At 43.1% G+C, this 26757-nt stretch overlaps 1 protein-coding gene across 3 annotated transcripts in view; it reads left to right on the forward strand.

The window, feature by feature from the left end:
* LTK (leukocyte receptor tyrosine kinase) overlaps window positions 1-26757 on the forward strand; it is a 159260-nt gene that overhangs the window by 86582 nt on the left and 45921 nt on the right. For 2 of the 3 annotated variants that reach the window (XM_050954786.1, XM_050954788.1), the window contains 7 exons: window positions 1641-1796; window positions 2805-2905; window positions 5871-6037; window positions 14656-14750; window positions 21800-21901; window positions 25228-25405; window positions 25860-26010. In XM_050954786.1, coding sequence (XP_050810743.1) covers window positions 1641-1796; window positions 2805-2905; window positions 5871-6037; window positions 14656-14750; window positions 21800-21901; window positions 25228-25405; window positions 25860-26010 — 950 coding nt within the window. The remainder of the gene's footprint in view (window positions 1-1640; window positions 1797-2804; window positions 2906-5870; window positions 6038-14655; window positions 14751-21799; window positions 21902-25227; window positions 25406-25859; window positions 26011-26757) is intronic. The other variant, XM_050954787.1, reaches the window with a different exon arrangement.

The following is a 26757-nucleotide window of genomic DNA, read 5'->3' on the forward strand; positions in this document are numbered from 1 at the left end:
CGCAATGCAGAAGTTCGTTTGAATTTATCTTTTTCACAGAATTTTATAATTTCACAGAGAATTTGTGATTTTCCCCCAGCACTCCTGCCCACACCTGTTACATTCAACTGGGGCTCCTACTGTCAGACCTGAGCGGCTGGGGCTCGGAGCTGAGAGCAGGAGTGTGATTATCTTGTGTTATTTTGACAAATAAAATAGGCAGAATTTTAAATTATTGTGCACAGACTTTTTAATTTTGGGAGGCAGAATTCCCGTAGAGGTATCATTTGTCATCCCAATTGCATCAGTCAAACCACCCCACCACAAAAGCCAACCGACCAAGACGGCTCATTTAGGCTGGTCATGTGAGCACTTAAAAAAGGGTGTTCCACCAAATCTATAGTCAGAATTAGGATGTATTTCACCAGGAATTTCTGTGGGTCACTGTACCATCTACCAACTACTAGTATCATATAACTTGTCAAGAAATATATCCCTTGAGATACTACTAGAAGTAGACACCTCGGATTAACCTAACCACTCACTGTATGTATATATTGCTTTATATAATAAAATATACCTATCCCACACACCAGGTGCATATAGAAACAATTTTAATAAAAAATGCATACCAAAAGCTACAAACCAGACTGATATTGTTAAAAAAACCTGCTTTCTACCTATTCAGCCCATCAGGAAGAATAATAATTTAGAAAGTGAAATAGATTAATTAAATTGATTACACATAGAGATTACTTATATATTTTGTCTGCCTAGTTTAACTGGGTACCTGGACCTGGGATATCCATACGGAATGCACTCCTGGGATGAGGAATATAGGACTTTCTATACAGGATGAAACCATTAGCTTACTAAGTCTGGTATCTTTCCGGGCGCAGTTCCTGCTACTTCAAAGGAAGGCAAAAGCTCTTCTTTTTACACCTGTCTCACTGGGGGGAGAAATCCCTTCCAGACCTTATCCCGATCAACTGGAAGCACTGACCATCCTTAGAACCACCACAAATGTTACTGGTCAGAAAACTATCCTTTCAAAAATGCAGATAAGTGTTTTACTCATGCAGTATGGTCGAGAATTCCATAGGCTGACTATACGCCATCTGAGGAAGTGTCATTTTTTTGTTCTAAATTTACTCACAGTTACTATAATCAGCCATTGTACCGTCTTTACATAGGACATGGGGACCCCTGGAATATCTGTTGGTATCCCATAAAGCAGTCACCAAACAGTTATCACATGATGGGTTCTCGAGAACCACTGTTTTCCACTGCACTTAGAATAAAAAATATCTCTCATCCTACTAAGTGATGAGTATTAAGTTTTTGATGGTGACTACTATACATGAAAATAAACTAATAAGCCATTTTACTGTTTCTTGGTAGAAGACTAATATGCAGTGTTGACCTGAGGAAGAGCTCTGTGTAATCTCAAAAGCTTGTCTGTTTCACCAACAGCAGTTGGTCCAATAAAAGATATTACCTCACCCACCTTCTCTCTTGGTAGAAGACAATAGGGTATTACCTTTGTTGCTCCCTAGGGAAACATAGTGAAAGTGACCATAGCTGACTTTACAGTTTTCTTGCTCTTTTGTTCCCTAATCAGCTCTGTGTGAAATACCCCCATTTTTTCTAATCCTTTCCAGCAGACAGTCTCCCAGAAGGAGCACACTGTTCTTTTGAGCAGGGTTCCTGTGGCTGGATATTGAATGACACTGTGTCTCCCTCCTGGTCCATCAGGGGCTTTGAAGAAATGACACAAGAAGCTCCATTCATGGGATCTGCCTTGCTAGCCACCAAAGGTATGTTCCTCATGGCGTACACTCTCTCTCTCTAGTCTCAAACATGTTTTTTGGGAGATGGTTTTAAAATTCTTTAACCCACCTCACCAAATCACCTTTGTGTTCATCAGCGTTAGCTGGGACTGTGTTTAAACTGAGACCATTGTGGTTTCAGTCCTGGTTCATAGACCTATATAAAAAAGGTCCAGAAGAACATCCGTCAGCTTGGAAAGTAACACACAGGGAGGCTAGAGCCCTCTATGAACTAAGGCTAAAAACCTATCCTGGTTCAAGGTTCTCTGCCAAGATTAGGGGCATTCGTGATATAGCATGTTTTTTCTCTTGCTTGCATGAATAGAAAGCGCTTGTGATAACACTGCCCTAGCTGTGGCTTAGAACCATGAGTTAGCACAATTCTTTTTGTAACATAGGCCCTAGGATTGCACTTTCATTGCTCCTCTCTCTTAGTTCTTTTCTTTCTCCTGAGAACCTAGCTAGACCTTCCTTTCTGGGGACAAAGGACCAGAAACTGGTAGTTCAGTCCAAGTCACTCCCAGCAAGAATCACTGGAGAGAATGTGGTAGGAGTACTGGCTGTGGAGGAGCTCACTGTAAATTCCAGTTTTTGTGCCCCCAAGCCAATGTTTGGAAAGGTGTTGAAGTGCTGTCTGAGGTGCACTCACTGGTGGGCCAATGAACGTCTTGCAATTTCAGCTCCCATGCTGCTAAAATTCATTTTTCCATAGGTTTTCAGGGCACCAATGTATCTGAGTTTACCACCTCAATGAGAGATCCACACTGAAGCCCTAATGTAGCCTCTATCATGCCCTTATGTCACAGAGGTTTCAGCACAAAGTCTTGAAATTATTTTATAAATGCGTGAAAAAGAAAATGCCAGTTTTTTTTAAACAAGATTCCTCTCTAATCAGTAGGCAGTGGGTATCCAGTAAGCAAACATCTGTCAACAAAGATTTTTTGTTGACTGGATGAATGTATGCCATTTTGTTCTAATTAATTTTTCTGCTCACAGGGCACTTCCTGTACCTGCGAGCAGACAGCAATCAGACAGGTGATGTTGCGAGGGCTTACAGTGTCAGCCTGCCAGCCAGTCTTGCCAGTGGAGACTACCAGGTATATTGCTCAGTTTTAGCATCCTTGTGGGGCTAATCCTCAGTTTACAGGTCCCTTTGCCTGTATGATGGCTACCTTCCCTATCTCTCTGTATGCCAAACAGCCTGGGAACATTGGAAATTAGAGTGGCTGACCACACAGCCCACCTAACCAAGCATCAGACACCGAAGTGTGGGCATGCAGGTGCATCCCACCATGGGCAAGTGGCATCCCCAACCCAACCTCCAAAGAGAGACCTCAGAGATCTGAAGTGTTTTGATGGTCAGGGAACAAGGCACAAGTGGGCAAACTGCCCAAGGCTCAGATGCCAGGGGCCTGGCAATGCACCATGGCTAGCTAACATACAGATTGTCCAGCCCGAGGAGGGGAGGTGGGATCTGCTACTTGGCCACTGGAGGGAGTGAGTAACACAGCTGGCTCATTTGGGGCATATAGTGTACATGTGGCTGAGCTCACATCTCAGGCATTAGTACATTTGTCTCACTGTACCCTCATGGGAACAGAAACACCAGATTCCCAATGAGGGGTGAAGGCAGAAGTTAATACAGTGACATTCTGTGGTGGGGGGATACCAGCATGGCCCACACTTCTGTGAAGCCCCATCTGCTGAAATCTCATCCGGTGTTGGAAGGCAGTCAGAGTTGGCTACAAGTTCCAAGAGTAAGCCCCCCATTTGTCCACCTGTATAGATCCTTGTAAATACTCAGGAACGCTAAGGGTTGCTGGTGGTGGGAGTATTAGAAGATATTCCATCTGATATTTTAGGGAAAATTACATTGTAAGTTTGAGGCAGAATCCACTTGTACTACATTGTGAACAGGCGACTTTGATCACTTATGGAACAGGTGAGTGTCTGTGAGAACACAAATGAGCCTGTGTTGGGAGGAGGGAGGAATGCTGCTCATTTCCCTACAGGTGGAGTGAGCCAGGTGTGCTCAAGTGCAGACACAAAGAGGTCAGCTTCAGTTCCCTGCCTCCCCTTACCTTAGAAAGGGAGGTGTTACCACAGGGAACCCTAGCTCTTGACCCTCATGGAGATGGGGCAGAGAAAGGAAACAGTCCCCAGGAAGGGAAGTGGTTTCCTCATATACACACAGCCAACAGGTGAAAATCAAGACCCTGAGAAGGAATGCCAGAGCTGGGGAGCCCTGAATCCCTTCCCTACTTGAGATAGGGTAACCAGAGCTCAGGAGTTACTGCTTGCTTAAGACCAGCTTCACAGGCGGCTAGGTCTGTCTTGACCACCCAGCCTTTCAAGGGGGTGCTTCGTACACCACTCCAGTGGGAGAGAAACCCCAGCATATATTTTTGGTGGGTGGCACATTAAGGAAGGAAGGAGCACCCACTCTCTAGCAAATGAGAGGGAGGAGGAAGTGGCAGGTTCAAGTCTCAGCTTCAAACCCGGAAGTTCTAGGGCAATGGGTGTGTGTGTGAACTCCATATATATATCTGTCCAGTGTGCTCTGAAAGGGGAAGATATATGTGACAGATTTGGAACTGCTCTGTGACGTTTGATGAATACTATATGTTGGTTTGGTTATTGAGATATTTACTGTATGACATATGGGATGGAGGAATTTGCCTTGACGTATATAGTATTTTTAATGAGACTTGGAAGGACCATGTTTCCCAAGGGAAGGGCTTTAATGCCAAATTTCTAAAATGGAGTCTGGCACTCATGTTATGATATGGAGGTGATTCATGTCAAAGGGGATGCAAACATTATAGCAGATCCTCTTATCTCGTGAGGAGATGTGAGAAAGTTCCTCAAGTATGCCTTCTCCATTCCTCTTCAATGATGGGGGAGAGACCGGGAGTATGTCTTTGTCAAACTGTAAACTCCATATTGTTTTGGAAGCACCATTTTTTATTGTAATCTTCCTTGTAACCTTCACTTTGCATTGTAATCTCCATCTTGGGTTAACACATCCAGATGGTGTTGAAAACCAGTCAAATCCTGACAATCATTTGATAATTACCTGTTCTGTTCATTCTGAAGCACCTGACATTGGCCACTGTCACAAGACAGGATACTGAGCTAGATGGACCTTTGGTCTGACCCAGTATGGCCATTCTTATGTTCTTAAGAGCAGTGTATTCTGGATAATGGGTGCTTATGCCAGGGAGTTGGGACACCTCAAGAGACTCGCAAGGAGAGAGCTGTCAAGGGCTATCAATTCTGAATGAGTCTGAGAAGGGGGTTGGAATCCCCCAGTCTACGCACATGACTGGAAGAGCTGCAGTTGCCCGGCCTAACCACATAAACTAAAGAGGAGAGCATTTATTTAAGGGAGCTGCTTCTCGGGGGGGGGGAGTGGGCGCATTTTATCCCTGCAGGCCCGGGGAGCTATCTGGCCTAAGGACTCAGACCCAACCTAGCACTCACTGTTGTGGTCAGCACATTGAGGGAGAATGCATTCGGGAGTTTGTTTTCCTAAGATCTATAGTCCTAATGCTATTTAAGAATAAAAGTGTCTGTGGTTAAGAAATTCCTTTGTTAAACCTATTTCCTTATCTTACTGCGATGTTGTCCCTGAGGGGTATAATTGGGAAACCAGAGCTCCCATAGTGAGGTAGAGTCTGAGAGAACATCTCTATGCAACTGGGGTCTTGGGAAGGCTGGGGCACTAGTTCTGGGCTCCAGGCATCCAGACTACGTGGTCCCATTGCCCTGGGAGGGTGTCAGACATGGGGACTGCACCTGGGAGTGTGCTTGAGAGACTCAGAGCTAGAAACAGTGATCAGTTACTGCCCAGACACAGCAGAGCTTAGAAGCACATGGGATTCAGCAGCTGGATCCAAATACAACCATCCAGGACATGGGCCAAGGCCAGGAGGTGACATGAACCACAAAGATTCCCACTTTAAAGGCTGGTTTGCGTGGTTATTAAAGACAATCCGTCCTTTCAATTGCCACCCTCCTTTCACCACAGGATGCCATTATTTTCCTCTTATTTTATTACAGATCCAATTCTCAGTTCATATTTTTGGCAGTTACAATGGCACCATCTCATTCTCTGTCCAGGAAGAGACAGGTGGAGTCAGTATCTCCCCTCTGATGTGGGAAAGAACAGGGAGCTGGAGCGACCGCTGGTTTCTCATCACCCTGCAAATGCCAGTGCTCCAGAACAGGTAAGAATGCCATTGGTTAACTAATTTGTTTGCTGGACTGTTGTGGAGCATGATTTACATTCTTGACTTCTTCCAGTGCCTCTCTTACAGTCACATATACTGGGGTTTTGTAGGTATGGCTGTAGGAATACATCCTCTTAAATCATTGCTCTCATGGATACAGACGTTGTTATCACCACCTGATGGTGACATGTAGAACTGCCCCTGGTCCTTTCATAATACCAAAGAGAGGCAATGGATAAAATAACGAGAGGCCTGATCAAATGCCTGTTCTGAGATTCTTCCTGTTGATTTCAGAGAGCTTTGGATCAGGGCCTAGATTTACTGTTTGTTCAAGCTGAATTGTTGTTTTGCATTGGCTGCATTAACTGGGCTACATTATGGAACACTGTGTTAACTTTACAATTTGTTCTTATGACATGCAAAGTGTTTGGAAAAGGTAGGATGTTGACTGAGGGTGTGGTAAACAAAGTGATCCATAAAATGCTATTAATAAATTCTGCATTGTGAATAGGTGAATCAGTCACATAAGTGTATGAATAAATATCATTAGATCATTAGGACATAATTCACCCCATCTGTTCTGTGGATTCAGCACATCATCCAAATTACCCCATCTTTCTAACTGCGTGAAGGACTTTTATGTATCCATTGCTGTTTGAGATTAACTGATATTGGATACAAAATGACTATGTTAAGGAAAAGTCTGTTTCCAAAATGAAAAATACCCAGATTTTCAAAAGGTCACACACATGCACATTTACTAATGCACACCCCTCAAATTAGCTCAGCACAACACCCAATGGGCAGCATGCACATGTCAGTGATTTGCATGCATATAGATGCTTGTGTGCAGCAGCACTGTGTGCACGTGGATTGGAAACGTCAAGTATCTAAGACAGGCATGCACAATAGTGCTTGTGTACATTTGTGTTCACCCTTTGTACAGATGGGGCTAATGTTTATTTGTTTTTCTGAATGGACTCAAGTTTTAAAGTCTATAGAAACTCAAACCAAGTATTTTTTAATCAGACTTTTCTCATCCCCTTTCCCAGCCTCAATCAGTTTCAAACCAGGAGTAGTATATTGGCAGCTTATAGTTTTGCACAGAGAGAGTGGTTTTAAATTGCACTCTTCTGTTTTTGATTCTTCCTCAGCAGAGCCTCACCCAAATGACATTTCTGACCAAAAAAATTAGAGTCCATTTTAATTATTAAATGTTACAATGAAAGGAAATATCCTATTTAATTTTTACAACAACTAACGACTTTGAAACGTTATTGTCAAGAAAAAAGGGGACTCCATTTAACACAGAGATGGGCGCATGGATCCAGATCCAAACCTCCCCAGAGTTTAAGCATGTTGGTATCTAGGGATTTGGCTCAGCTTGAAATACAGACCAATTACAAAGTTTGGAACAAGATCCAAACTCCAGTAAAATTCAGATCCAGGATTTTTGTTCAACTCCATCTCTAGTTTAATATAGGAGCCTCAGGTTTTCCAACCCTTAGACCATAGTACAGATCTTTGTCCCAACCTATACTTAAATATAGGGTGGATCCTCATGCTGGCAATATGCCTAATGCTCGGGCATGTTTTTAAACTCCCCCCCTTTTCTTGGTTGTCAGCCAAGTTTTAGCTGTGAGCAGTGTTTTTGAATGGGGCCAGTGTTTTATTTTTAGCCTGAGCTTGCTAGCTATTTTTTTAGTTAATTTATTTTGGAGTTTTTTTGTTTTTGGCTTTTTTTAACCTACAAAGGAAACTTTTACTTTTTATTTATATTTTTATTTTTTTTAACAATGAATACATAAACATTGCCATTATACAGTATATTAGTTTTATTATTTAGTGTATGCTACATATACCCTTTTAGTAAAATAACTTTATTACAGATCTTTGGAGCAACAAGCCAGGACAAGCACACCCACTTTGAGGAGTTTACTTAATACAACCTCTGGTGTTCCATAGCTTCCCACCATTCCCAGCCCTTTGGCTAGAAATTTGAGGTAGCCAGAAGAATCCCATGTACAATATGGGGAGTGGGTTAACTTTTCATGTCCTTGCTTCCAAAGACTGTTGGTATGCAAATTTTAATAACAATTTTTAATTAAAAGATTTGGCCAATGAAGTTTTTTTTTTATTTAAGGAAATGTATTAGACTTAGTATATTACATTTTCCTGATTTATTTAAATATTTTGTATTTTAAGTTGAATAAAATATGTATTTGCATTTTAATGTAATTTTTTTTGTTTGATTTTAAACTAGACTATTTTATAAAAATATTAAACACAACAATTTTGGCCACGAGACAAACACCATAAGACAGAATATAGAACACAAAATATCATTTTTATTGTGCCAGTCAGTGCATGGTATGTTGAATGCTGTTTAGCTGGCATTAGTTTTTTTTTTATTATTTGAAAAACAAAAAACAGAGGTCTACCCTTCTTTGGCTTGACAGTAACAGTGGAGAGGGCAGCTTCAGAGTCTAGAAGACAAGAATAAACGGTTTCTTTTTGACATTTTCTTTTGAACACCAGGTAAAGGCCATTTATTTAGCATATAATTTAAAGGGCTATTTTTAGAGAGGTTTTTTTTGAGATATACCCATTTGTTTTTTGACACTTAAACAGAGAATTAAACAGAGAGCAGAGGGAATTATGGTTTAATTCAGGATTTTTTTACTTTTATTACATTGATCGCTACAGGGGACGGGACAGAGGGATCTCAATTTGACCTTAGAGCTTCATTGCACGCTATGGCTTCCACCCTGAGGAATTACGAACGAGAGGCTCAGTTCCACCCACACCCTACCACCCAAATGTATAAAGCAAAAAAACATTAACCGGTTAACCAAAACAGAACAGAGCCAGAACCAGATAGCATTTCCTTATTTTATTAGGGCTTACCTTATCAGAGCACAAACCCCAGCTGTTAAAGGGGGTCGCCAGTAACTTTCACAATATTGAGGAGCAGTATGGAACCTTGTCAATTTGCAGCTCTTTAGTTCTGATCATGTAAAAGTTTGTTAATGTAACCAATGAATTGGTTTAGAATTAAACATCTTGCAAGGAGCTCCTACTTGGCACTAATTGTTTGGAATCCTGGAAAGGAATTCCAAGGGCTGTTGAGATATAGTTAAGACTTTGTGTATTCTGCAACAAGCAGATCCTAACTTCTCTGCCTAGGGACCTTGGTTTCTGCATCATGGCAGTTCTGAATTTTGAAGCAAAATGGACATTCTGGGGCAGCATAAGATATATGGGAAAATGCTCAGAAAATGAGGGAAATGTGGAATGATACATAATATTACACACAAAAAAACCTCCTTAAATGAACATTATCAAGATTGCAAAGTCAAGAACTCAAAAGTTAAGAAATGCCACAGTTAAGGTTGCCTGTGCAAACCTAATTTGCCCCCCTTGTGAGTATGCATTATGATATAGTCTTTGATAACATGATTACATGCTATTTTTTCCACAGTACCCTGCCTCATTTAGAGCACAGGATGGATGGTGCTCACTTAATGAGCAGCTATTCAGTATTTTGTTTTATCCTCATTGTTCAATTTGTGGTGCCAGACTTTATTTACTGCACGCCAGTCCAGCCCTGCTCTGAAGACAGAATTATTAACTAACGTATGCATTTCTGTGGCACTCATCACTGTAGTATCTAAGGGTTTCACAAACATTAATTTATCTTCGCAATGCCCTGTAAGGTGAGGGGGTGGTATTATCCCCATTTCACAGATGAGGCACAGGCCTGGTCTACACTACGCTGTTAAACCGATTTTAACAGCGTTAAATCAATTTAACGCTGCACCCGTCCACACTACACTGCTCTTTATATCTATTTAAAGGGCTCTTTAAATCGATTTCTGTACTCCTACAAAACGAGAGGAGTAATGCTAAAATCGATATTACTATATTGGATTAGGGTTAGTGTGGACGCAAATCGACGTTATTGGCCTCATTATTTTACAGTAGCTACCCACAGTGCACCACTCCAGAAATCGACGCTAGCCTCGGACCATGGACGCACACCACCGAATTAATGTGCCTAGTGTGGACGCACACAATCGACTTTATAATATCTGTTTTATAAAATCGGTTTAAGCTAATTTGAATTTATCCTGTAGTGTAGACGTAGCCACAGAGAGATTAAGGTCAAAATTATCCACTAATTTTCGGTGCCAAATCTGAGATGCCTATGGCCTGGTTTTTCAAGTACTTGGCATTATAAAGCACTTTAGATATTAAAAGCACAGCTCCCAATGACTTCATTTGCAATTGTTAGTGCTCAGCACGTCTGCAAATCAGACCGTGGCTATATCAAGTCAGGAACCTAGATGAAGAACACAGAATTAGTGACCATATGTGAAAAGTTTGGTTCAAGTGACTTGCCCAGCATCACATAAGAAAGTCTGTGGCATAGGCAGGATAGAATCAGTTCTCCACAGCAGCATTCAGCTGCCTTAACCATGAGATCATCCTTTCTCTTCCTGCAACAAAGACATCAGGCATCCTATGGACAATGGCCTCCTTTACTACACAACTCTGATTCATCCCCAGTGTACAGTCCATCCTGTGCACAGATAAGGCAGGGATCCTGTGGAAATTATAGTAGGTAAACATGTAATTAGAGTGTTTTGTAACACAAAAGGGGGCCAAATTAAGGGTGCACAGGCAATACCTTCATTCTGTCTTTTCCTAAATTTTACATATTTGACTTTGCAACCTTGTTAACATTGTTTAAGGTAGTGTTTCATGTAATTACTAGGTTTTTTAAAAAGCAAACTGATTAAAACAAATATTCCATCATGTGGCATCATATTGACATCCACAGGGGTCATCAGCAAAGTTGGAACCTTTGTATCCACTGCACAGACCTCTGCTACTTTAAACTAAGGGAATAACTGATAACAGTAGCAGGTTGTCATCCTCTGTGTGGACCACACTAGTAGGGGATGGGACATGTTACTAGTGGGTTTCAAATATATTTGCTGACAACAGAGCTATGGTAAGACTCAGGAATCTTAGGTTCCATTCTAGGCTCTGGAGGGGAATGTGTACTAGTGAATAATGACCTTTTTGCCTGTTCCCACCAAGCCTGACTCTTTCTGCTCATCTTCTACGACTTGTCCTTGTCCCATTCCTTTTCTCCCATACTCTTAGCTTCTTATCCCAGTTCCATTCTGTTCACTTCCACTCCCCAGGTTTCTAATCCTAATTTCATCCTCCAATATCAGTGTTCCCCTGGCTCCTTATCCCACTTTCTTTCCTCCGCCAGTCCCAGTTCTCTCCCAACATGCTAGGTTCTTAGAATCATAGGACTAGAACGGACCTGGAGAGATCATCTAGTCCAGTCCCCTGCACTCTTGGCAGGACTAAGTATTATCTAGACCATCCCTGACAGGTGTTTGTCTAACCTGCTATTAAAAATCTCCAATGATGGAGATTCCACAACCTCCCTAGGCAATTTATTCCAGTGTTTAACCACCCTGAGAGTTAGGAATCTTTTCCTAATGTCCAATCTAAGCCTCGCTTGCTGCAGTTAAGACCATTGCTTCTTGTCTGATCTTCAGAGGTGAAGAAAACACAATTTTTCTCCCTCCTCCTTGTAACAACCTTTTAAGTACTTGAAAACTATTCAGAATTCTGCAGCAAGGACCCTTTGAGACACAACAATATTGGATCCTGCATTAAAGTGGAAAGATGGCAGCAGCCAGAAATTCATCAAAATGCAATTCACAGACCGCTCTGCTTCCCCTCCCCCACCTACACTTCCCTGCCCCACTAGTTCTCAGTCTCCCTCTCACTGTCCAACCGGCCCCAGTTTCCCTCCCCCAGCTCCTTGGTTGATCTCAATCCTCTCTCGTTGGCTTCTAGTCCATTCCGAACCCCCAGTTTCCCTTCCTGGCTTCCTGTCCGAGTATCCTTGCCAGGCCTGTCCCAGTTTCTTCCAACTCCCAGTCCCAATTTCCCCTCTCCCTCCATGTCAGCCTCCAGCCCCAGTCTTCCCCACCCCAAATTCCATGTCCCAATCTACTCCCTTCACCTCACAGATCTGTACCTTGTCCCCTCTGCGTTTGAATCAGGCCATTTTCTCTTCCATCCTCTTATTTGTGTGTATAGCACAGGAGAGACAGACTCCTTGCTGTCAGCTGAGATGCGTGGACTTGGCTCAACTCATAGTAGCTTATAGCAGCAATTACAGGGAAAAGCCTTCTCATCCCCAGGCTGGTGCATGCCAAATATAGTTGAAATCTTTGGAGATTTTAGCTGTTAAACTTTAAGAAGTCTCTACTGACCACATGCAAATTGCAGTTTTTGAAACTTTATAACTTGGCCAAATTTGAGCAGATGTTCACAAGGATGGCAAAAGGCACATCCTTGATACAAAGGACGTTTTCCTGCCAAATTTCAAGCCCTTTTTCCAAAGCATAGGGGTTCTAGATGGTGTCTTCAGAACTTTTTAACACAGGCAAGACAATGTATTTTTCCTCAGCCTCATTCTCAGAAATGACTGAGCCATTTTGGCTGAAGTTTAATAATAATGATATCAAAAATAATAATGATCAATGATCAGCCTGAGGTAGACACCCTGCATGGAAAATTTCAGCCCAAATGGCTAAAATTTGGTAAAGTTATAAACAACTAAAAGCAGGAGCTTATAAAGGCAACCTTAATAATAAGTGGTGCTACCAGCCCAGTCTAGACCAACATAATAGGTAGTGTTGTTCATTGTAATTAAATGGAAACATCTGTCTGTAAATTGCTTTTTGATGCATTTCTGGCTGCTGCCATCTTTCCATTTTAATTCAGGATCCAGTATTGTTGTGTCTCAAAGGGTCCTTGCTTTGGAATTCTAGGCCAGTATGCCATGCTCCTTCAGTCTTCTACAGGGAGACCTCTAGCCTCCTCCCTCTGCTGTTGGGTAGAGTTCCTGGCCCCTGGGACGGGGAATAGCCATGGGTATGGGCAGAGTAGGAGAAGACAGGAAACAGGAAGGAACAGTGTGAATTGAGACCCATATAATCAAGCCTGTGAGGAGTGAAAGCAGGTAAAAAGGCAGGAGCTGGTGGAGGCCAGAAGGAAGGAGTACTAGATAGTTGAGGGTAGGCTATGTGGAGCATGTAAGTAGTTTTTGGAAAGTTCAGCTTCCTGGTTGATCATTTCTTACCTTGAATGGGGAGAGGAGGATGACAGCCTAGAAGATTCAGTGCTCAATATCTTGATCAGAAGCTTCACCATCTATAAAGCTCCTTCTGGTTCTCATAACTATGCTGCACTCCCACTACAACCAGCTAGAAATCCTGCTTCTGTGGGGAGAGATGGGCAGACAGAAAACAAGAGACGCAGGCAAGGAGCACAAAAAGTCTTGGATTGCAGTAGAGTCAGCAAAACTGCCCTAATAAGCAGGAGATTGTGTTTACGAGGAGGGTTTCTGCAGCAACTGGCTCAAATGGCAAATTCCTCTGCTGATTCTCTGGCTCCAGGGCTGTGAAATTTGACAGGGCCCTGAGTTTATAGTACACCGATGCTGCACCAGCATTGTTCTTCTTGTATAGGTCTAGCTGCTGTAGTTGTGAATTTTTTCACTTAAACATACCTCAACTAGTATAAAGCAGGGTAAATCTAAGGATGTCAGTGGAGCTACACCACATTACATCATCTGCGATCTGGGCCAATGTTTGGCAGGTATATCTATTTTAATTTCTTCTCATTTAGGACAAGACTGTTCCCAAACTGTACAGTTAATATATTTAAACAGCATGCTCTGCATGTCAGTGCTCCATCTCCCATAAATCATGATGGAGTTTCATCAGTGGCAGTAGCTGAGGTTCTCCCCATGTGTTTTAAATGAGATCCAAATGTATTTAGATGTCAGACATCTATTTATTTATGATGGTAAATCAAAAACAGTTCAGTTTCATCCATTAGGAAGGGACCCTACAGCATATTTCCTCCCCTACTGAATTCAGAGTGTGTGACGTGATGTCTTCATGCACAAATTGTCTTCCTGGCATCTGTCTAGCGAAGCTAGTTAACTTATGGCTCCTGCTGAGCAAGCCTAAGAAGGGCAAGACACCAGCAAAGTAAACATGCTGGGGAGCTACTGCTAAACTTCTCAAGGGCCAGTCCCTCATCTGGTGTAAATTGGTGTAGCTCTTTTGATTAACCTCATTTATGCCATCTGAGGCTCTGGCCCAAGGTTTGTCTCTTGTTTTGTAAGTACTGGGAAAATCCTTGGGGTTTTGTTTATGGGTTTAGTTTTTGCCTTTTGTGCATGGATATTTTCCCTTCATCTTATGATGACTGAAATGGGGCAGTTTACTGGTCCCCCCCTTCCCCCCCCCCGCACTCTCGTTCTCGCTTTGTAGGTTGCATACTGCTTAGCATCCCATTAACTGTTGCACTGACGAAACTATGGTGAGTTCTTAACAACTTATGAAGTGTGGACAGGTGGTTTGCGGCAGCTCCTTGTGACTGCTTATCAGGGCTTCTCCTGAAGAAATACTCTGACTCAATGTTATCATTATGGGGTGGCTATTTTGCGAGTTTGTTTCTCTCGCTCGCTCGCTCTCTATCTCTGAAAGTTTTGTCTTGTTCCAAAGGTTTCACCTGCAGCTTCTAGCAACCTGGGGTTGGAATTCCCAAGCTGACATTGCGATGGACAATATTACTTTTGGAGTGAGCTGCTTCCCTGATGGTGAGTCACAAAGCATTCTGAGCCTCTCAGAGAATTTATATAGGATAATCAGCATACCACAGATCCAAGAGGTGCAAGTTATGGTTTTCCTACAGAAGGGACTCGGATTATCTGCGCTACATCTTATTGTGCTGTAGTATTTGGACATAGTGACTTTCAGCTCCTTCCCTGTGGAAGATTTCCTTCATTTACACAATTTTCCAGCATATCTGTGCCTTCTTAATGCTCTTTCTTTTCCCTAACCTGCAATTTCCCAGATCACATGTTTTGGGACCTTTGCCCATCTCAGCTGGAAGTACTGGCCTTGCAGTCAGTTCACAGGTAGAAAGATCATATTGCACTGCTCTTTAGTGACCCCTTTTAACCTACTTGCTCTGGAAATTGATAGGCTTCAGAGTCACATCTACCCTGAATCAACTAGTGGAAAGGTCACCATATGTATCACCTTTGAGGGCGAGGGCAGGGAAAAAGGAAAATAACAGGACCTTGAGAAATCCTTTCCTTCCCCTAGTACAAATGCTTTCTCTCTTTGACAAAAAGGCTAAGATTATGACTACTGAAACAACAAGTTTACTCCTCCCAGGTAGGAGAGGCTTCACATGTCACTGGTGGATGGGTAGTATGCAAGCAATCAAGCAAGGAAAACCACAAATACATGTAACTTATCACAATGTATTCTACCTAGAAATCCCACCAAATGCCTGGAAACACACGAAGCCACCCTCACTGGTCTCAGGAATGAAGTGGGCCTGAAGTGTCAGTGGACTGATGGGGCTCACACATTAGGATGTTGGGTAGAATGCGCAGAGGAGTTAATTTGCAATCTGCAGAGCTGGTATGTGGAAGGAGGGCAAGGATCACTAGCACTTGGAAACATCAGCAGCTGACTTTAGTTTTTAAATGCTGAAAAAACTAGCAGCTTTGTGAAAGAAAGAGAAAATAAGGAAAATACACAGTTCCTTTTCTAAACCCTGGCTTGCATTATAAGCAAAACGTGAAAGCTGTGTCTGAACCTGCTCCCCATTTGTGCACAGCACAAAATCACCAAGGAGTCTGTCATCATTCCACACAATTGACTGTCTCTGCCCTTGAGGGCTTCAGGCCTCTGATATCGAGGGTGATTGAGTTTGTGACTGAGGTGTGTTAGCGGAACTATGCAAGGGAAGTATATGCAGCACCCTGCCCACAGTGTGCCTGGCTCAAGTCAGTGCTATCAGTCCCCTTCTTTGTGCTCCATCGGGCCTGACTTTCTGAAGGGCTGAGCGCTTAGAACTCCAGTTTGAAAATCAACAGGACCTGCAGGTGCTTATCAGCTCCGCAAACGAGGCCATAAATCTACTCCAACATTTCTTCATTGCTAACTGCTGAAGGCACATGGGTGTAAACTGGACTTTGGGTTTGGTCTGTAAACATTTCTCTGCAGTCTTTGGAACATAGAGATGAAGGTTTTCTAAAGGTGAGACAGGAAATGAGATGGCAATATGAGATGTGGAAGGGACACAGATCTAGCCTCTCCTCTCATTCTTCTGCAAAAAGACGATGTTGGGAGCTCAAAGCATGGGCATGTTAAATATGTAGTTCCAGGTGTTCAGCGGGCATAAATCAGTATTGATTTCAATGGAGATACAGCCATTTATACCTGCAGAGGATCTGGCCTGGAAGGCACGATTCATGCAGTGGAAGGACAGAATGAAGAAACTGTGTTTCTTGCAAGACTCAGGTTTACCACTGTTCTTTGAATCCTTGTTGTGAGTTGACTTTTTCTTGCCTTTGAGAATAGCCTTCTATTTATCTTCTCATCCCTTTAATTCAGTTAGGTCGCGGAGAAGCCCAGCAGCTCTGCTGTATTTTCAGTAATGAAATTACTTCTCCCTGGCCAAGAGAGGCTTCACATATCACAAATGAAGCCAATTAAGATCCAAGCAGAGAGAACTACATTCTTCACAGAAAGGAGGTGCATGGCAGCCCGGAAGGCAGGATTTGCTTCTTGTTAGGATGTAAATATTAACACCCAAATCACAGAGATACTTAGGCATCTGAACACCATATTAGGCACCTAAATCTTGGGTGGTGCCTAAATCTCAGTTTTAGGCTCCACTGCAATCCACAAATCTCCCACCAAATCCTGTGGGCGCCCTAATATTCAGGATAAAAATTCCCTCAGCTTTTAAATTTCTGCCTCTGGCCATGCACACTGCTGCCTCACTCCAGGAATCTGGATACCTATCTCCCACCTAGACCCCAGAGCAATTAATGAACTGGGGGGAGGGAGATGTTTGCTTGCCTTTCTTTCATGTGGGGCCTGATCCAGTAGGTGGCCCCTGAGTATGCCTCCTTTGAATGGGGTCTCATTCAAAATCCGGCCAACTGCAGCAGCAGCACCTTTGCCCACTTTATGACTTTTAGAGTACTCATGTGGGATGTGGGAGACCCAGGTTCAATCCCCCCATCTCTGCCTGATGGGGAGAAAGGATTTGAACAGGGATCTCCCACCTCTGAGGAGAGTGCTCTAACCACTGGGCAATGCAGTATTCTGATGTAGGGCTCCTTCAGACTCTCCTATTGCAGCTGTTCCACTGGGACTAAATAATAGAAGAGTGATTAGAGCAGGGGGGCTGGACTCAGGGTCTCCCAACCACCCACCCACACACACACACACACACACACACACACACACACAAAATGAGAGATAGGCACCTAATTCAGACTTTGTGGACTCAAGTGGTGTTTCCATGAGTTTCTAGGTATCGAAAAGTTAAGTGTTGCGATGCCTAAATCCCTTTGTAGATCCAGGCCTAATTTCCTCATCAGTTCCAGTCCTCTCTCTTCTATAGAATGCAGCCCTGGCTTTAAAGGAATTGTCTCTGAGTGGAAGGGCTGGGAATGGCAGATGGGGCTTCAAAGCCCTCATCTCTGATCCAAGAGGTTAGTGGGATTTGAAAAATAGATGGTCTATTTCTGTGGATACTGAAAGCAGCTCAAGGGATACCAGTAAGGATTAGCAACAAACAGATAAGCGCAGAAATTTGGACATAAACCCTCCTGCTTCAGGGCATAAATCAGCCTCTGAAACATGTAGTTCTGGGCACTGGTGGAGCCAGGATATTAGATGAGTTGGACCTGGGGTCTGATTCAGTCTCCCAATTTCTATGAGAGAAGGAGAAGGTATCGTAAAGGGAAAGGGAACACTCTCCTGGCTAACTGGCTAGAGTTGTGGTTTTCAAACTTTTTTTCTGGCAACCCAGTTGAAGAAAATTGTTGATGCCCGTGACCCAGTGGAGCTGGGGATGAGGGGTTTGGGGTGTGGGAGGGTCTCAGAGCTGGGGCAGAGGGTTGGGATGCGGGGGTGAAGGCAGCCAGGTGGGGCTGAGGGTGAAGGGTTTGCAGTGCAGGAGGAGGCTACAGGTTTTGGGGGGGGCTCAGGGCTGGGGCATGGGGTTGGGGTCCAGAAGGGGGTCAGAGCTCTAGGGTGGGGCTGGGGATGAGGTGTTTGTGGTGCAGAAAGAGGTTCTGGGTTGGGGGGGCTCAGGGCTGGGGCAGAGGATTGAGGCACGGGGTTGAGGCGCGGGCTTACCTCAGGCGGCTCTGTCAGTGGCACAGTGGGGGTACTAAGGCAGTCTTTCTGCCTGTCCTGGCACTGCAGACCACACTGTGCCCCAGAAGTGGCCAACAGCAGGTCCGGCTCCTAGACAGAGGTGTGCAAGCGGCTCTGCGTGGCTCTTACCTGCAGGCACTGCCGTCCCCCAGCTCCCATTGGCCGGGAGCCAGTGCTCAGGGTGGTGGCAGTGCACAGAGCCCCATGGCCCCTCCTGCCTAGGATCCGGACCTGCTGCTGGCTGCTTCTGGGGTACAGCATGGTGTCAGAACAAAAAGGGACTAGCCTGCCTTAACTGGGCAGCACCACTGATGGAACTTTTAACGGCCCAGTTGGCAGTGTTGACCAGAGCTGCCACGACCCAGTGCCTTACATTCTGCGACCCAGTAGTGGGTCGCAACCCGCAGTTTGAAAACCACTGGGCTAGAGGGCCAGATGTTCAAAGGTGTTTAGGCACCTAATGGGATTACCAAAAGCACCTGGGCAGATTAGGCACCCAAATCCCATTGAAATCAATATCTGCATAGTTAGACGCCTGAATACCTTTAAAAATCTCATATTGCAACATACTTAATAGAATGTATCTTGAGCAATCACTGCCCTCTTGAGCGCTTAGAGGCTCTCTGCTTTTCCTCTCTTACCGTGCATCGCTCTGAGCTTCACTGTATCTTGTTCTTATTAAGATTGCAGTCTCTGATGTGAAATTCTGAGTTGTCTTGCCCTGCAGGATTAGATTTAATGCTGGACCTTACTTGTGCTTTCATAAAAGATTTGTTTTTATAATGGCTGGTTTGTCCCAGGGGAGCTCTGTATGGCAAGGGTTCGGTTCCTGATTTCCAGCCTACCACTCACCATGCTGGCATGGGGGAGAGGGGAAACGCGACTGTGGAGGCACTATGCTTGGCTCTTGAGATGAACAGAAGGGAATGCAACAATTTGGCTGATTTAGTAGCAGCGTTCACTGGAAAATGAATGGACCAGCAAAGAGGCTGTTAGGGAGCTGGCTATACTTCCTGATTCTCTGCCCCTGCTGCAACACAGGTTAGAGAGGCTTGGAGCTTACTTCATTTTGCACTGGCTAGGATCCCCAAGGGACCATACACCATTTGGGCCACTACCTCTCCCTATTACCAACACAACCTTTGCAGCAGAGGCTGTGTGAAAAGAGGTGTAGGAGAAAGCAACTTCATCTCTGTGCCTCCAGAAGACTCCCTTGTGCTGCAAGGATTCCCCGCAGCTCAGGCAATGATAAGAAGGCAGAACACAGTGGAGAATCTGCTCCTAGGGCTGCAGTATGGGGTATGTAGGGGAGGGTGAAGTCAGATGAAATGAAAAAGATTTCTGAGTAAGCAGCCTCACCTGAACATGGAGCTGAGTGATGGAGATCAAAGAGCCAATTGCTCTGCAGATCTCTCCAGCATACACATACCCCAAAGTGTCATCTAGCAACTCATGATCAGAGGCCTTTCGCCTTCCATATGTTTATAACCTCCCTTCCCCCCTCATACACACACAGAGTAGGGGACCAGACAGAAGATGAAATAGACTGAAACACAGACCTTTGGAGCTTACACCATCCTGTATATAGAACATGCCCTCCTATGCATTCATTTCTCTGTAGTCTATAAAGTGCTGGAATTCTGAATGCTGGAATTCTAAGGGGTAGCAATAATTAATGGGAGCAGCCTGATGCTCAGTGAGGCTAATGGATGTGGTTCTTGGTCTGGTGAGCAAGAAGGAGACAGAGAGTTTGGAAAAGGAGGAAAGGGTGTTTGTTTGGAAATGAAGAATTGCCCGAGGACATGCTGTTAGGATGCTGCTTCACTAAAGAGACAGACTGAGGCTGTATTATGGGGACTGATTTACATTCTTTCGCTCTGGCTAAAATGATTGAGTTTATTGTACATCTCTGGAGGCCAGATGCTAAGCTGGAAAAATGATCTTGACCTTCTGGATTCATAATTAATTTAACTCAGGCCCTCAGAGACCAAGAGCCTCTTTCTGACGGACCTTACAGTACTGTTACTTGGGTTTCTTTTGGTCTTTAATCCCCATAGTTTGTTTCAGTTAATTTCAGTTTTTGTTACAGCTGTTAGTTTGACAGCTCTGTCAGGTGAAGTCCTCTGTCTATCCACAGAACAGATACATTATGGAAAGAGTCAATACAACACTCTCCTTCATTGTCACTTACTAGTGTGCTTCGAGTCAGACCTGCAGAGAATACCACTAAGGGAGAGGTCAGTTCAGCTTTCATGGCTCGATTTGGTAATTGGCGTCTGCTGAGACTGCTAACGAGGGTGTTAATTAATGCTAAATGTAATGGCGGCTTTGTGAAGGGATAACTGTCCAGCTGGAACTGAATGAGCTCAGTTTATGTTGGCCACTGAACGGGCATTAGATGGTGTGATGGTGTGTACAAACCTCAGACTGGAGAGAAGGGGTAAAAGAGCTGCTGTGGGCCCAATTGGCTTCACCCTGCCACACTTGTAAAACATGCTGGTGTGTACAGTATCTGATCAATGGTGCATGTTACTGTTTCTGTGTTAAGTCATCTCTCCCTGTTTTCTCTCCACAAGCAAAATTTGTCCAAACATGGCTATCTTGCCACTTTATGAAATCTGGAACTTGCTAAATTATAAAAGAATGAAAATGCAAATTAGAAGGGCATTTCAGGAGCTGATCTGCACACACACAAAAATTGGGAATCAACATTTCTCAGAAAACAAAATTTTGAGAACTTGGAAATCTTGCAAAATGAATTAGCATAAAATGTATTTTGGAATATCATGTATGTTTTGCACCACTCTTGTTAGTCTATTATTAATATTCAGTCATTACTGAGCAGATTAAAAGCAGGATGTCCATTATCAATATGTAATATTCTATTGTCGATTTTCCTTTGCCATGCAATCCCTGAATATTTTTTGTTAATCATAGTCAAGTTTATGTTTAATACCCTTGTTTACTGCATGTAAATGCAAATCAAGGCCCTTTTCCTGCAGTTGGCTAAATGGTGATAGACCCCTGGGTCCATGCAGCATCCCATTGACTTCAGTATGGCTTCATGCAGGCAGGTCCCTGTGCCTGAGCAAAGCCAGTGATCAGGACCCAAATGATTTGTAAGGAAACTGAAAACAGAAGTTCTTTAAAATACTAAGTTTTCTTTCTCCCTGTCCCTTTCTCTGGCTTTCTTTTCTCTCCCTCTCCTCTTCTTTTCCATTCATTCTATGACACATATGCACATCACATGCACATGACAGAACTCTCTGTTCCTTTTACTCCAGTAATCCATGTGGCACAAGGGACACCATAGTCTCTTCTCTGCTGCCTTGCAAAAGGGACTTTTTTATTTAAATAAAAGCATTGTGCCTGATTTATTTATCTGCCATTTGGTTGAAAGTCTCTCTCTTTTTTGCCCCCATCTCCTTCTAATCCATCCCACACGTGGTGACAGGAAGAAGACAAAGCCATTCTGCTGGAAAGCACCAATACCCACAGGAAATCAGTATCATGGATGAGAATCTGTTGAACCCACTGGAAGAGCCCTCCCTTTCAGGTAGATAGCTCCATACCAAAGCCCTGACTCCTGAGTACAATAGATGGTCCTGGATCAAGTTCCTGCCTTGCAGATAGAAATTGCCATAGTTAATTACTGGATCCTTGTGTCTCAGGCAGATGGTCCATACTTGAGCTCTGTCTCTCACTCAGATAGACATTTCCATACCAGATCCCAGTCCCTGGTAAGTAGTCCTTGCAACAGCCCATCCTTTTTGCTTTATCCAGACTCCTGAATCTGGTAAACTGGGCCATAAATTCCACAGTGGCCATTGTTGAGTTTTTTCAAATTATTTTTCTGACACCAACCAGAGCATGGAAGTACAAGGAACACCAAAAAGTCTGGATCAGCTCTTATTTTAATCTAACTAGTAGACTCATCATTTCTAGTCAATGCATACCCAGATAGAGGTTAAATAATCATATGGTTAAACACAAAGGGCCTGATTAAATCTCAATCACCTTCTGTGAGGTGCTAAACACAACCAATTTCCAGCAACTTCAATGGGAGTTGAAGGAGCACAGCACCTTTCAGGAGATGATCAGCATCTTGTAGTATTAGGCCCAAAGGAATCATCAGAATGACTTGGTATTTTCTATATAGCCATAAAAATATGCAGACAACATGCCCTTCTTGTAAAAATAGTATATGCAAGAATTCCTATGGTGCTTAGACCATACCAAGGGCTCTTGCAAAGAATCCACAAACAGGTGCAAACATTGCATCACACTCCTCTTTTAAAAAAAATAATAATAATAGCAGGTTTTGAGCCTAGTCCTGTTCCAGTTGAAGTCCAAAATAACTTCAGTGGGAGCAGGATTGGACTTTTTACTTGGAATAAGATTTTTTATTAGCCACCCAATATTCTGCCTCTCTGGGCCACTTTGACATTATACAGACATAAACAGTCATTATCTTATATACAAGGCCTTTGTATTTCATAATTTGGTGATTCTGTTGCCTGCTCATTACCTCAGAATCATGCTTCATAATCAAATCTTTCTTCTTAAATAAAAATTTTGAGTTTAGTCTTTAATGTTGCAATGAAAATCCAGAAAGAAGGAATCAGATGCAAACCAATGCAGTGCTGTTTGCTTAAGTTTGCAAAAGCCTGGAATAATACTTCTGAGGGGTGTGAACTGCCCCATTGTTCCTGTTGAGACATGTTTCTGTGGATTTCTTAGTGACTAAACTAGGAGATTCATGAACAAACAAATGTCACATCACACCCCATTCAATAATGTTAGTAATATTTGTTTAGAAGCAAGACATTTATAAGCCAGTCAATGTTTCAGAAATATCTGCCTTCTGCAGGGTTTTAAAATCACCAAATACATTCACTTTGTCACACATATATAGATCAAGGTTTTTATTAACATAGTTATACAGTAGTTATGCACAAAAAATGTTAAAAGAATATTAATATTTCAAAGTCAAGGACTCAAAAGTTAGGAAATGTCAGAATTAAGGTTGCCTGTGAAACCTTAATTCAGTCCCCTTGTGCATATGAATTATGATACAGTCTTTTATTACATGATCACATGCTATTTTTTCCACAAGCCTCCTGCCTCATTCAGTGCACAGGATGGACTGTGCTCATATAGTTTTGTTTTATTGACTACAACCACATTTACTGCACATTATTCAAACCTTACATTGAAGACAGAATTGTTAATTTCCCTGTAGGCTTTTCTGTGGCTTTCATCACTATGGTATCTGAGTGCTTCATAAATATCAATAAATTTAATTTTACCACACCCCAGTGAGGTGAGGAGCAGTTATTATCCCCATTTTACAGATGGGGAGCTGAGGCATAGGGAGATTAAGGTAAAAAATATCCACTAATTTCACGTGCCAAATTTGAGATGACTAGGATTTGATTTTTCAGAGTATTTAGGATTATATAGCACTTCATAGGTTGAAAGTACAGGTCCCATTGACTAGGGTTGCAACTGTGAGTGCTCAACATTTCTGCAGATTAGACCCTCAGGTTTATTGAATGAGGCACATAGAAAATGAACATACAATTCATCACCACCAAAAGTGAACATCATTCTGGGATGTACTAGCAGGAATGTTGTAAGCAAGACACGAGAAGTAATTCTTCCATTCTACACAGCACTGATAAGCCTCAACTGCAGTACTGTGTCCAGTTCTGGGCACCACACTTCAGGAAAGATGTGGACAAATTGGGGAAAAGTCCAGAAAAGAGCAACAAAAATTATTAAAAATCTAGAAAACATGACTTACAATGAAAGATTGAAAAAAATAGGTTTATTTAGTCTGAAGAGGAGAAGATTGAGGGGGGACATGATAACAGTCTTCAAGTACATGAAAGATTGTTATAAAGAGAAAGGTGATACATTTTTCTCTTTATCCACTGAGGACAGAACAGGGAGTAATGGCTTAAATTGAAGCAAGGGAGATTTAGGTTAGCCATTAGGAAAAACTTCCTAACTGTCAGGATAGTTAAGCACTGTAGCTAACAAATTACCCAGGGAAGTTTTGGAATCTCTATTATAGGTTTTTAAGAACTGCTTAGGCAAACACCTGTCAGGAATGGTCTTAGATAATACTTAGTCCTGTCTCAGTGCAGGGGACTGGACTAGTGAGGTCCCTTCCAGTCCTACAGTTCTATGATTCTATGCAACCATCCTTTCTCTTCTTGCAATCCTCTTCCTCATTCACTGTACACCTTCCAACTTCTACAGCAAATTAATCAGGGACCCTACAGCCAACAGCCTCCTTCACTATACAGCTCTGATTCACCCCAAGAGCACCACTCTGCATGAGGCAGGGGTTCTATGGAAAAAAAAAACCCTGTATGCGATCAGGTAAGTAAAGTTTGTATCATAATGCATACGCACAAGGGGGCTGAATTAAGGTGTTACAGGCAACCTTAATAATTCAGAAGTTTCCTAATTTCGAAGTCCTTAACTTTGCAACCTTCATTGTCTTTTAACACAGTATTTGTGTCTGGTTATAACTATGTTAATGAAAACTTTGATGTATAGATTTGACAGAATTAATGTGTGTGATGGTTTAAAAACCCTGCACAAGGCAGATATTGCTAAAGCCTGGACTGGTTTATAGTTGTCTTGTATCTAAATTAACATCACCGAATGGAGTGTGATGTGAAATTTGTTTTTTCATGAATCTCCTAGGTTAGTCACCAAGGAATTTACAGAAACATGTATCAAGAGGAACAGTTGCTGCATTTCAATGTCATTTGCCCTGTGATTACGGAGGGGTTGTGTGGTTATTATATCTGACTATGAAAGGGAGGCAAACATCTCTAGGCTCAACTCTCACTGTTTTTGTCACAGGAAATGTGCCTAATGTTCTTTGGTGGTTCACAACCTGTGGTGCCAGTGGCCCCCGAGGACCAACTCAAGCACAGTGCGACAATGCCTATTACAACACCAACGTCTCAGTGACTGTAGAGAAAAAGGGACCACTCCGAGGGGTGCAAGTGTGGAGAGTGCCAGCAACAAACCAATACTTGTGAGTGTCGGTGTATGCTGGGGATCAGAGAGACAGTCAGCTAGCAACTCGCACTTACCATAGCACATGTATACCTTTAGTGCAACAACATCTGTTGAGAGTGGCTGAGTGTAGGGTAAATGTGAGTACCTCAGAGCCAGCAGGAGTCACAGTGGCGAGCTATGGTTCAGGAACAATGTAAGTGAGGAATTATTTGGAGGAGTGATGTAGCACTGACAATGAGGAACTCAGGAATGGAATGGCCTTGAAGCTGTGGGACTGTAGGGGTGCTGTCTGGGGGAACTCATTTTGGGGCTCTGACGGTGTTAGAGAACTGGCTGTAGGGAGCTCAGGAATGGAGTCACTTTGGGGTTGTGACCATGCCGAGCATTGGCATGGGGAGCTCATGGCTCGAGTTGCTTTGGGCTGTGGATGTAAGGTTTCTGTCTCTCTAACTGCTTCCTTTCTTTTTCAGAATATCTGCATATGGAGCAGCTGGAGGGAAAGGAGCCAAGAACCACAAGAAGAGATCGCATGGGGTCTTCATCTCGGCCATCTTCCAGCTGGAGAAAGATGAGCTCCTCTACATCTTGGTGGGGCAGCAGGGGGAGGATGCCTGCCCAGGGGTGAGGGACACACACACACTTGTCACTGAGCAGAACCACATTACAGATAAGCTGCAGAACCCCTCAGTGAGTGGGTTTAGCATTTGGCTGTACTGGTGATGAAGGGCAGGAGTCCCAGACTTGAGCGAGTAAAACTCAGAAAGGGAATTGGGAGGAACCAATAAGCTGAGCTAAAAAGAATCTTCTGAAAATAAATACAAGGAAATCTGAAATGAAAAGAGTCCTCCAAAAGCACAAGCATAAACTCTGCTTTAAAATCCCGGTGTTCAAAATAAAAAGCTGCCCCTTTCACTTGCTTTAACAGGGCAGTCACAGCCAGCTGCAAGGTCTGAGCTGCATGTTGCTGATCGCAGACAACATTTCTCCACAGTAGGGATTTTATCAGGCCTGCTAGGATTTGAGATCATTACACAAGGCCCTTGTTGGGATCATGGCCCCATTGTGTTAGACAGATATAGTAAGAAGTGGTCCCAGCCCTGAAGTGCTTACAATCTTACGGCTGGATCCAAAGCTTGTTAAAGTCAATAGGGGTCTTTCCATTGACTCCAATATTCTCTGCAAACACAAAGAAACACAGGGAAGAACAAACTCCAAAGATGTGTGTAGCTCAGGGTCCCCAAAAAAATCCAAGCTGCGACACAATTTTTCTGTATTTTCTCTGTGTAGTCTAGTGCTTTGTGCAGGGAATGGGGAGCTAGAACTCCTGGGTTCTATTCCCAGCCTTGCCACTGACTCATTGTTCAATCT

Source organism: Gopherus flavomarginatus, chromosome 5 (genome assembly GCF_025201925.1).
Source record: "Gopherus flavomarginatus isolate rGopFla2 chromosome 5, rGopFla2.mat.asm, whole genome shotgun sequence".
NCBI lineage: Eukaryota > Metazoa > Chordata > Testudines > Testudinidae > Gopherus > Gopherus flavomarginatus.